General features: G+C 37.9%; 1 protein-coding gene across 1 annotated transcript in view; it reads right to left on the minus strand.

The window, feature by feature from the left end:
- EPB41L4A (erythrocyte membrane protein band 4.1 like 4A) overlaps positions 1–12,474 on the minus strand; it is a 241,476-nt gene that overhangs the window by 110,972 nt on the left and 118,030 nt on the right. Inside the window, exons 4-5 of the mRNA XM_076008268.1 lie at positions 9,675–9,726; positions 4,352–4,430 (exon numbers count right to left, since the gene is read on the minus strand). Of these exons, the coding sequence (XP_075864383.1) occupies positions 4,352–4,430; positions 9,675–9,726 (131 nt within the window). The remainder of the gene's footprint in view (positions 1–4,351; positions 4,431–9,674; positions 9,727–12,474) is intronic.

The following is a 12,474-nucleotide window of genomic DNA, read 5'->3' on the forward strand; positions in this document are numbered from 1 at the left end:
ACTGACCAAAATATCAACTAAAGAGGCCCTTCTAAGAGCTGTAAGACAAAAGAAGCAAGTGACATACAAGGGAAAGCCAATTCGAATAACACCAGATTTCTCTAATGAGACTTTACAAGCAAGGAGAGACTGGGGCCTCATTCTCACTCTTCTGAAACAAAACAATGCCCACCCTAGAATCTTTTTCCCTGAAAAACTAAGCTTCATATATGAAGGAGAAATAAAGACATTCTCAGACAAGCAAAGTCTCAGAGAATTCACCAAGACAACACCAGCCCTACAAGAAGTTCTCAAAACAGTGTTACGCACGGAAAACCATAATAAAAACTCACGAATATAAAAACAACCAAAACCCAAAGATTAAAGGCCAGATAGTACAATGGCTCAAGAGAGAAATCAAAGCAACAACATCCAAACCAACAGAATGATCAGTAATCTACCTTACCTATCAGTTCTCTCAATAAATGTGAATGGCTTAAACTCTCCACTCAAGAGACATAGGCTGGCTGAATGGATAAGAAAATACAGGCCAAGTATATGCTGTCTTCAGGAAACACATCTAACCTGCAAGAATGCATATAGACTAAAAGTAAAAGGGTGGAGATCAATATTCCAAGCAAGTGGAAGCCAAAAGAAGGCTGGTGTGGCAGTTCTAATTTCAGACGATTTAGTTTTTAAACCAACAAAAGTAGTGAAAGACAAAGAGGGTCATTATATAATGGTGAAGGGCACACTTCAACAAGAAGAGATAACAATTTTAAATATATATGCACCCAACTTAGGTGCACCCAGATTCATAAAGCAAACTTTACTGGGCCTAAGCAAATGGATTAATAGCAACTCCATAATCACTGGAGATTTCAACACCCCACTGACAGCACGAGACAGATCCTCCAAACAGAAAATTAATAAAGAAATAATGGACTTAAACAAAACTCTAGAACAATTGGGTCTGACTGACATTTACAGAACATTCTACCCAAAATCCACTGAATATACGTTCTTCTCATCAGCTCACGGGACATCTCTAAGACTGACCATATCCTAGGACACAAAGTAAACCTCAAGAAATTTAAAAAAATAGAAATCATACCATGTATCTTCTCAGATCACAGTGGAATAAAAGTAAAAATCAACCGTAACAGAAACTCACATTTCTACACAAAAACGTCGAAATTAAACAACCTCCTACTAAATGATTATTTCATAAATGAAGAAATCAAGATGGAAATAAAAAAATTCTATACTCCTACACTGCTGGTGGGACTGAAAATTAGTTCAACCTCTGTGGAAAGCAATATGGAGATACCTTAAAGCGATACAAGTGAATCTACCATTTGATGCCCATTGTAGGGCATCTATCCAAACAATCCAATGACACTCTACAAAAAAGACACCTGCACTCGAATGTTTATAGCAGCACAATTCATAATTGCAAGGCTGTGGAAACAGCCCAAGTGCTCATCAATCCAAGAATGGATTAATAAAATGTGGTATATGTATACCATGGAGTACTATTCAGCTCTAAGAAACAATGGTGATATAGCACATCTTATATTTTCCTGGTTAGAGCTGGAACCCAAACTATTATGTGAAGTTTCCCAAGAATGGAAAAACAAGCACCATATATACCCACCAGCAAATTGGTATTAACTGAACAGCACCTAAGTGGTCACATAGGTACTACAGTAATAGGGTATTGGGCAGGGGGGAGGGGGGATGGTATATACATACATAATGAGTGAGATGTGCACCATCTGGTGGATGGATCATGCTGGAGACTGAGACTTGTGGGGGGAGGAGGGGAAATGGGCATTTATTGAAACCTTAAAATCTGTACCCCCATAATATGCTGAAATTAAAAAAAAATTAAAAAAATTAAAAAAAATTAAGATGTTTACATACATGGAAAATTATGTATAAGCATGATCATGATAGCATTATCTTTCATATCAAAAAACTGCAAGCAACCTAATAGCCAATACAGAGTAGAGCTGGAACAATTTTCCAAAGAACTGAATCAAGATAAACATTCAATTTGAAAATGCTAGCCTAAGTATACTTTTTCTTTAATAGCATATATTAGGGAATTTTGCTATTTAGTTTTTTTTTTTTTTTTTTTTTTTTTTTTTTTTTTGAGACAGAGTCTCACTTTGTTGCCCAGGCTAGAGTGAGTGCCGTGGCGTCAGCCTAGCTCACAGCAACCTCAAACTCCTGGGCTCGAGTGATCCTTCTGCCTCAGCCTCCCGGGTAGCTGGGACTACAGGCATGCGCCACCATGCCCGGCTAATTTTTTATATATATATCAGTTGGCCAATTAATTTCTTTGTATTTATAGTAGAGACGGGGTCTCGCTCTTGCTCAGGCTGGTTTTGAACTCCTGACCTTGAGCAATCCACCCGCCTCGGCCTCCCAAGAGCTAGGATTACAGGCGTGAGCCACAGCGCCCGGCCTGCTATTTAGTTTTAGTTTTTGCTTTTGCTTACAATTACCTAATGTAATTGATTCGCTTTTTCAGGTCCATAAAAGTTAACATATTCATGCAAATCAATGACTGTATCTTTAGCACACACTAATAAGAAGAATATAGTGATATCACATTAAATGCACATTTAATTTACCTAAATTCAACTATATGTTTTAGGCAAAAAATAAAATAAATCATTATAGATCATGGACACTAATTGTAAGCCAACTATATGTCATCTTGTTGTTAACTGCATGAGCTGGTATAATTCTTCAGGAAAACTGGTTGTATTGAAAATATTGTGTGGTTGAATATTATACATAAATCCATGTATACTGTTAATGAGTCATCAGTAGATTCTGAAGGGAAATTTCTATCCACTGTTAATATGTGGTGAACAAAGGTGAAGTAATACATTATAAAACACTCATCTTTCCCCCGCTTAACACTAATTCAAGTATATTTGAAACCTAACCCCCATTTAAGAGGTACTACACTGCCAGAAGTAGGAAAGATTGAAATCATAACTATTAGCACTTATCAATTACTATGAGTCAAACACAAGTATAGGAGCTTTATAGATATTATTCCATTTAATACTTACAAAAACCTATGAGACAGGTACAACTCCAATTTTACGATTGAAAAAATTGAGGCACAGAGAAATTACTACCTCAAAATGAAAGACATTGCACTTTAATAAAATGTTGTTCCCATGCAATTCCCTAATAAGTTATGGACATAAATGTATTTTTAGGCCACTTGGATTCAATTTCCCCTTGAAACTCTAATGTAAATACCACCCCTCTCCTCAACATCTCCTCCTCACTCCAGTGGCCAATCTCCCGAAGAAGTGCACTCTGGGAAAGCCTGAACTGGCACACCCCTTTGTCAAAGTGCTAACAATGTGACAATGGAAGACACCTGCATGATTCTGAAAGTGAGGCCTGAAGATGGCACTTCAGAGTGGGACGAAAAAGGTCCAATTATTCTACCCTTTTCCCACTCTTCCATGTGTATTCTAGAATAGGGACAACAGAAAGTCTGAGAGATATAAAAAGATGGAATAGAAACAAAACCACATACTGCCTTAGTTATCAAAGACACAATGTTCAATTATTTTTTTTAATAATATATTAGGCTTTATTGAGCCCATAATAATAGTTCACAGAGAAAACTGACCACTTGGAATTAAGCGAGAGAGAATGATTTTGTTTTTGCAACTACATGCAGACAGGTCACTGGTGGAGTAAGTTAAAACATAACACTACTGTCTGCTCTTTATAAGCCACTTTCATATGTTGACAAGGACTATTTTGACAATCTAAATCAGTACCAACTGGAAATCCCACCTTAAATGAAATCAAATATTTGATGACAAAGGTAAAGTAATACATTAAAATATTGGTCTTTTCTCTCCTTAATACTCAAAACAATTACCTTTTCATTACTACATAGATAAATGAAATACCTGGACAGCAGATATTTAAGCTACAACCAATTAGAGAGAAATAATAACTGACTCTTCAAATATATATTAACATATACAAACTGAGCATCAAAATATCCTTCCTTTAGGCAGTTCAAATGACTACTCTTACATGAATACAAAGCCTGCTTAACAATGAAGATACAGAAATACCTCACCACAGCAGATGCAAAATCTATCATCATGTCACCCAGGTTCATGCCCTTTTTCAAACACATCTATCATCAGACACTGATCTGCCTTGTGCAGTGCTGGTTTGAATTTAACCCTCACAGGAGATGCATTACAAAACACAGGTAGACATACATCCAAATGTTTTACCCCAATTTTACTTTGCTTTAAATAAAGCCTTTTTTTTCCATGCATGTATCTGTTCAAAAAAAACAGTATCATACCTGGTTATTTCTTCTTTAAGTTTACATGGATCCTCAGCATAGAATTTAATACCAAAATACAAAGTATATGGAGGTCCAGCTAAAATAAAAAAATAGAAATTAATTTTCACTGAAATTATAAATTAGTCAGAGTAGTAGTATAATATTATACAACTATTCACAACAGCACTCACCCAAAATTTCTAAAGGCACAAGAAACGTAAGAAAATCAGGGCTCAGAACTATGGCAGCAGGACCTCAACCATACATATATGCACATGTGTGTGAGTGTACATACACTAACACAGAAAAAGGCCAATACACCATAATGTTGCTGGTTCTATCTCTGGTTAGTGAGGTTATGTACACTTTTTTAAATATTTTTCCTATTTTTCAAATTTTCTGCTATATATTTAATTTTTTCGTAATGAAGAGAGATATTGACAAACAACGTAGTTCTAAAAGCCATCCACCTATCACTTTATTACAAAAAAATTTTTAAAAACCTATCTGCAAAAAGCTGGAAATAGCCTAAATGCTGAACAGCAGTTGTACTGTTTAAGTCAGTCACAACCACAGGACATATATATGATACACAAATATTGAAACAGAGAGAGGTCTGCATGTGCTGATGTGGGAAAGATCACCAATCTGTATTCCCTTTTGTGAAAAAGTATCAGTTGATATATGTTTTCTTTATTTCTGGAAGAATACACAAGAAATTACTACCAGTGGCAAACCTTGGGAAGAGGGACTAGACACAATCTATCTTTAAATGATTAGTTAGAATTTTCTTATGTCTATCTCTTACCTTAAGGAAAAAAAATAATGAGTAAGTCTATAAAAAAGGATTAGGAATAATATTTCTTTCATTCCTAATATTTTTTCATTTGTTTGTTTTGTTTTTGAGACAGTCTCACTCTGTCGCCCTGGGTAGAGTGCAGTGACATCAGCCTAGCTCGTAGCAGCCTCAAACTTCTGTCTCAGCCTCCAAGTAGCTGGGACCACAGGTGCACACCATGTCACCCTGCTAATTTTTCTATTTTACGTAGAGATGGGGATCTCACTCTTGCTCAGGCTGGTCTCAAACTCCTGAGCTCAAGCAATTCTCCCACCTCAGACTCTCAGAGTGCTACGATTACAGGTGAGAGCCGCTGTGCCTGGCCATAAACTTATCTAAATCTAAAAATACTTTCTTACATATTTCAGAAGACATTTGTCATATCGTGCATTTATCACACACAGAAGAACTAAGCCTACCAAAAAAATCATATACGTGAGCAAATATAGACTCATATTGTGCAAGAGGACATAAGCCTCTTGGGTGACAACTACATTATATTTTTGCTAGAAGTATTTCTATTTCAGAAGGTATGAATCCAATCTGCACTGTTTCCAAAACTGCATGCTTCTAAGCTGTTGAGTAACAAAATCTAATATGCTTTATTTTTTAAAAGATTTGTTACCTGGTACACCAATTGGTGGTCACACTTGCTAATTTTTTTTTTCAACAAAAACTTTCTCACACAAAGAAGTCAAACATGCTCTTTAGTAAAAGTCACTGATACTGTGTAATGGACACAAAGTAACCCCAGTAGTCTTGCTATTTTTATTTTCAACTGAGTAAATAAAGTCACGAATTTAGAAGTCGGGGAAAGGAAATTAAATAGAATAAAGATATTTAGAAAGTACACAAAAAGTAAAAAATAAAAATAAAAATAATTTTTTAAAAAAGATATAATGCATTTATAACACACAAGCTATATTATTTATTATTAGTACATATACATGCTTATGTCTGTAGTACCCCAAAGCCCTGTTCCTGGCATTCAGAAGACAAGACAAGGGTCCCCACCCCTCTCCCCTCATCTATGCCTTCCTCCATAAGGTATTCCTTAAGCTAAAGCTTTTTTAAAAACTAAATTGTAAAAGAAACTTTGCTAGAATTTCTTATTATTAGAATTGATTGCACATGTTCAAATTTTATGTTTACTTAACCGCTGTGTTTGTATTTCTGACAAATGCACTTCTAATCCTGAACATAGATGTCAGCGAGGCAGACTATTAAATATTTAGGAGAGGCAGGAAGTCCAGCCTCAGCCTCACACAGTCCATCAAGCTGTGTGTCCCTGAGCAGATGGGTCTGCCTGTACCCGCAGGCGCCTGGGGTTGGCACTTAGGGGGCAAGGGGGGAGGGGCACAGATGCCACAGAGTCAGTACACAAAGGGAAGAGGACTTCTCCAGACCCAGAGCTGCTTCTGTTCTCGGCAACATGACAGATTACACCTGATTCGCCAAGCCCAGCCATTTCAAATGTGATCAGTGATGAGCAGTCAAGCTGAAGTTTGAAAATACACAGTGAAACACATTTGGTTTTACCTAATTTTCTTTAAGGAATTTGGGCCCAAATTAGCCTTCCATTTCCCACTCACATATAAAACGGCTGTGCTCTAAATATATATATACATATGATAATGTACAAAAATGTTTTATAAACATTGGACTTAACACAGCCCCAGATACCATACAACCACCACCACCAGTTACCACATGCAAGGTAGGTGCAGTTCCAAGGATGTAAGCAACCTGCCTAAAATCGCAGGGAAGAAAACCAAACTTGCTAATATTTAAAGATCAGTGCTTTTTTGGGCACTATTCTACACACCCTCTCAGGGAAAAAGATAATAATAATACCTTCAGAGTAAGCAAATACTCTCATATGTATCACTGTTTCCTAGAGCAATCAAAGGCTATGGAAGTGGACATTTTGGAGCAAGGGTACATCTAGCCAGGTATTTTCTGGCTTCCTATTGTAACACTGACTACAAAAATCAGGTGCTGCTGATGCAAATTACTAAACTATTATTTTGAATCCATGTCATTCCAGTGACTCAATAAGTAAGAAATCCTTTTGCGAAGTGAGGCTAATATTGCTACAGTTTAGGAAAAAATATAGGATGCAGAAATGAGGAACCCTCTAATCTACCTTTTGTGGAGACTAATTTTGAGGACTTCAATGATAAAGAGTTTCCCATTAGCTAAGGATAAATAAATCAAGATTGACCTGCAAGAATTCTCTGGTGACTAGCAAATGTTTTGTCATTTATATAGATAACTCCTGACTAATGTACTGGAGATTTGATAGCCATTTGTCTTTACTATCAAACTGTTCCATGAGATGAAATATAAATATTCTTCAGTTACTAATATTTCTTTAATTGTAATATCAGTGTTTTACTCTTAGTGCACAATTTTTAACAGTATTATATTTTTCAGGATGAAAAAGTGATTGAATCATAGAGAGATATTTAAATAAACGATTTTATACCATGTAAATTAACAGATATGTTAAGTATGTTTAGAAACAATTTAATAATGGACCTTAAAATAATTTACATTTTTCTTCATCACCTTGATCAAAATCTCAACTTTTGTCTTATAAAAGAAACCTATGAGTTTAAAATAATCATTCTTGAACTTTTTCCAATTTTCCATCTGGTATTTTTTTAATTGGTTCAAATGGGCTAGGGCTATAACGCATAAACTCCAGTGGTTTCCACCATAGAGATAGAAAAGCAGAGTGAAACAGAAATGGTGATGTTCAGAGAAACGATGGTGTGGTAGTGCCAGGTTTCTAGTCCCCTTTTGAGGCCTCGCTCCATTCCTGCCCTGGGGGCCATGAAGCCTCACACAAGCCCTACAGGAAACGAGCCAATACTCATGGAAGGTGCAGACTTGCAGACACAGAATGGGAGTAACAAAGGCCAGAAGAATCCTACTAGTGTTTTGTTTTGTTTTTTTTTGAGATAGAGTCTCACTCTGTTGCCCAGGCTAGAGTGCCGTGGCGTCAGCCCAGCTTACAGCAGCCTTAAACTCCCAGGCTCAAGCAATCCTCCTGCCTCAGCCTCCTGAGTAGCTGGGACTACAGGCATGTGCCACCATGCCTGGCTAATTTTTTCTATATTTATTATTTTATTTTATTTTATTTTATTTTATTTTATTTTATTTTATTTTTGAGACAGAGTCTTCCTTTATTGCCCAGGCTAGAGTGAGTGCCGTGGCGTCAGCCTAGCTCACAGCAACCTCAAACTCCTGGGCTCAAGCAATCCTGCTGCCTCAGCCTCCCGAGTAGCTGGGACTACAGGCATGTGCCACCATGCCCAGCTAATTTTTTCTATATATATTAGTTGGCCAATTAGTTTCTTTCTATTTATAGTAGAGACGGGGTCTAGCTCTTGCTCAGGCTGGTTTCGAACTCCTGACTTCGAGCAATCCGCCCGCCTCGGCCTCCCAGAGTGCTAGGATTACAGGCGTGAGCCACCATGCCCGGCATTTTCTATATACTTTTAGTTGGCCAATTAATTTTTTTATATTTTTAGTAGAGACAGGGTCTCACTTTTGCTCAGGCTGGTTTCGAACTCCTGAGCTTCAGCGATCCGCCCGCTTCAGCCTCCCAGAGTGCTAGGATTACAGACCTGAGCCACCGTGCCCGGCCCCTACTAGGTTTTAATTAGCAATAATTCACACAGTTAAGCAAAATGGTTTAACAGGTACAGTTTCAGTTTACAATGATGAAAAAGTCTCAGAGATAGGTCATGGTGATGGTTGCACACCAATGTGAATGTCCTTAATGCCACTGAATTGCACATAAAAGTGGTTAAAATTGTAAATTTTATGTTATATATATTTTACTGCCAAAAAATGCAATTTTTTGAAGCACACTTAAGAACAGAAGCACACTTAAGGAGCCTATGTGTGAATTTATAAATAAAAACTTGGGTTATGGAAATTAGGATTAAGGAATATGTACTTAACTATACTGATTCTCCTAGTAATATTCATTTTGACAAAATCAAAGGCTATCCTCTGAAAATGGATTATCTCTCTCTGAAGATAGTAATTTTTCAGGTAACAAAATCACCTCCCAATTACCAAACTCAGCAAACTGAGTAGTCTGAATGACAAAACCACTCCATAACCCAGGAAACTCAAACTCTTTAAAAGCTTAGATGTCATTTTCCCCCAAAATCAATGCCTCTCTATCTTATCTACTTTAAGGTCAAATATTAAAGATAGGCACACAGAAAAATCATAGACAAAACCAAGGGAAAGAGGACCCCTAAGACAAATTCAATACTAAGATCTTCTCAGAATCTGCTTAAACTGAAATTTAATCAAAGTTTGGAGAGAGCCTGGCAATGCACACAACACTCATTCCCACACTCTTATACTTGAGTACTAGTACTCACCTCTCCAGTACCACAGCCCATTTCTGCACCCAACTAATCATGGACTTTGTAATCATTTTCAAGCTACCCCTTAAAGTTAAAATGAAATACATACTGTTGATCAGTTCTTTGTGTTCAGCGAGGGTTTTTGCAGGATCCAGCCAATACTGTGTGAGAAAGAAAAGGGTAATTATAGCAATTAGTTGCTTTCATTGGCCTTTACTTCAAGAATATTTGCAAAATGTTAAACAACATTTAAATATTTGATAAGTAAAACACTTCATTTCGGCCTAGGCAAAGAGTTTATGAAGAAGTCCCCAAAGGCAATCACAGCAGCAACAAAAATAAATAAATGGGACATGATCAAACTACAAAGCTTCTGCACAGCCAAAGAAATAGTCATGAAAGTAAACAGACAACCTACAGAATGGGAGAAAATTTTTGCATCCTACATATCCGATAAAGGGCTAATAACTAGAATATACTTAGAACTCACGAAAATCAGCAAGAAAAAATCAAATAACCCTATTAAAAAGTGGGCAAAGGACTTGAACAGAAACTTTTCTAAAGAAGACAGAAGAATGGCCAACAAACATATGAAAAAATGCTCATCATCTCTAATCATCAGGGAAATGCAAATCAAAACTACAATGAGATATCACTTAACCCCAGTGAGAATAGCCTTTATCAAAAAGTCTCCAAATAACAAATGCTGGCGTGGATGCGGAGAGAGAGGAACACTCCTACACTGCTGGTGGGACTGCAAACTAGTTCAACCTCTGTGGAAAGCAATATGGAGATACCTTAAAGTGATACAAGTGAATCTACCACTTGATCCAGCAATCCCATTGCTGGGCATCTACCCAAATGATCCAATGACACTCTACAAAAAAGACACCTGCACTCGAATGTTTATAGCAGCACAATTCATAATTGCAAGGCTGTGGAAACAGCCCAAGTGCCCATCAATCCAAGAATGGACTAATAAAATGTGGTATATGTACACCATGGAGTACTATTCAGCTCTAAGAAACAATGGTGATATAGCACATCTTATATTTTCCTGGTTAGAGCTGGAACCCATACTACTAAGTGAAGTATCCCAAGAATGGAAAAACAAGCACCAGATATATTCTCCAGCAAACTGGTATTAACTGAGTAGCACCTAAGTGGACACATAGGTACTACAGTAATAGGGTATTGGGCAGGGGGGGAGGGGGGAGGGGGCGGGCATATACATACATAGTGAGTGAGATGTGCACCATCTGGGGGATGGTCATGCTGGAAACTCAGACTTGTGGGGGGGGAGGGCATTTATTGAAATCTTAAAATCTGTTCCCCCATAATATGCCGCAATAAAAAAAAACCAAAACACTTCATTTATCATATATACACACAAACATACGTAAAAGGTTCCTGCGGCTCAAAGAGTAAAAAGAGAAAAATGGTGCCGATGCTGGGAGAGGAGCAGAGAAGAGAAGCAATACTTGCTGGGTCCTCCATTGAATCATCGTATTGATTATAAAGGCCAGTTACTTGTGAGAGAGCTTCTTACTACTTGTGGAGAAACAGTGACTACAATGACTGCCCTCCTTAAGCCTCCTTCCAAAGCCTCCATCACGGCTCCCCTTAGAGCCATGTCTCCCCTAAAACATCCTCACCTTTACCTTCCAGTCTCGTCCCTACAGGGATTGCTGCTAGACTGTTAGGAAAAAAGGAATCAAATTCAATCAAATCCTCACTGACGATCCAGAAAAGCAGCTCTGTGCAGTGGCTGGGGCTGAGTCCCAGGGCAGATCCACCTGGACTCTGTCAGGGCTCTCTCCTCATCACCACCAAGTAACTTGGGACAAGTGACTAGACATCTCTGAACCCTCCTCATAGGGCGGCCGTGCAAATTAAATAAGTTAATTCATGTACAGTCTTTAGAATAGCCCCGGCTCATGCAGTACATGCGGGGCATGATTATTATTAAGGTGTGAGGATCATTCTTAATAACCGCCTTTAGCCAGTCTAAAGTACTTGCTTATTAATTTAAATTAATCTGTAATGAATAGAATTTCAAGCGATGATGGGAGAATTCTGAGCACTGGGGAGATGCCTTCTTGTAAACCTCACCTTTGTGAAATAAACTCATTGAAGGAAAGAGGAGAGGCAAGCCTCTGGCCCCGGCTCTCCATCTGTGGGAACAGTGGAGGAGAAGCACAGAGAAGGCCCTGGAAGTTCCCACAGAAGCACACAGTTGGAGGGACAGAGGGGTGCCCTGGAGGGCAGAGGGGGAACCCCTCCCTCACTGTCCTAGCCAAATATTGTGGACCCCAAGGGCCAAGCTACCCAGTTTCCATTTCCTTGTGTTCCTCAATGAAAAAGGAGCAGTTCTCACGGCAGGAAGGTAGGAGCTAATAATCCACCTTGAGCCGCCTCATTCCCAGCACTCTTGGGTTTGCCCTGGTGAGAACATTCATACCTCCCGAGTCAGAGCCAAGGGCTGCAGGAGTCATCTAAGAGAACTGACTTGCCCCCTCTCCTTCCCCTCAGCTGAGGGCAGAAATGCTCTATTTAACAATAACGATAATCATAAATAGTAATTTAATACTTTATACAATCCCCTGACCTTTTATTCCTAATTATGTATAATAGCAATTACTCATACTGAATGTATGTCATAGTCATTTCATTGTAAGATTTTATTATGGCACTAAACTCTATTCACGTATACATATAATCTACGCTATTTACCACAAATATAGCAGTTTCAATTATTCAAAAATTTTTTAAAAAGTAACCAATATATATGAGTGTAGCAACTTAAAATACAATGTTCATTATTCTAGCATTCATAATGTCTCATGTTTTAAAGGCCTGGAATCACTCACTTTTAAAACAGAAAAGGTATTTCAAGCAGAGGCTATTAT

This window comes from Microcebus murinus, chromosome 11 (genome assembly GCF_040939455.1).
Source record: "Microcebus murinus isolate Inina chromosome 11, M.murinus_Inina_mat1.0, whole genome shotgun sequence".
Lineage (NCBI taxonomy): Eukaryota > Metazoa > Chordata > Mammalia > Primates > Cheirogaleidae > Microcebus > Microcebus murinus.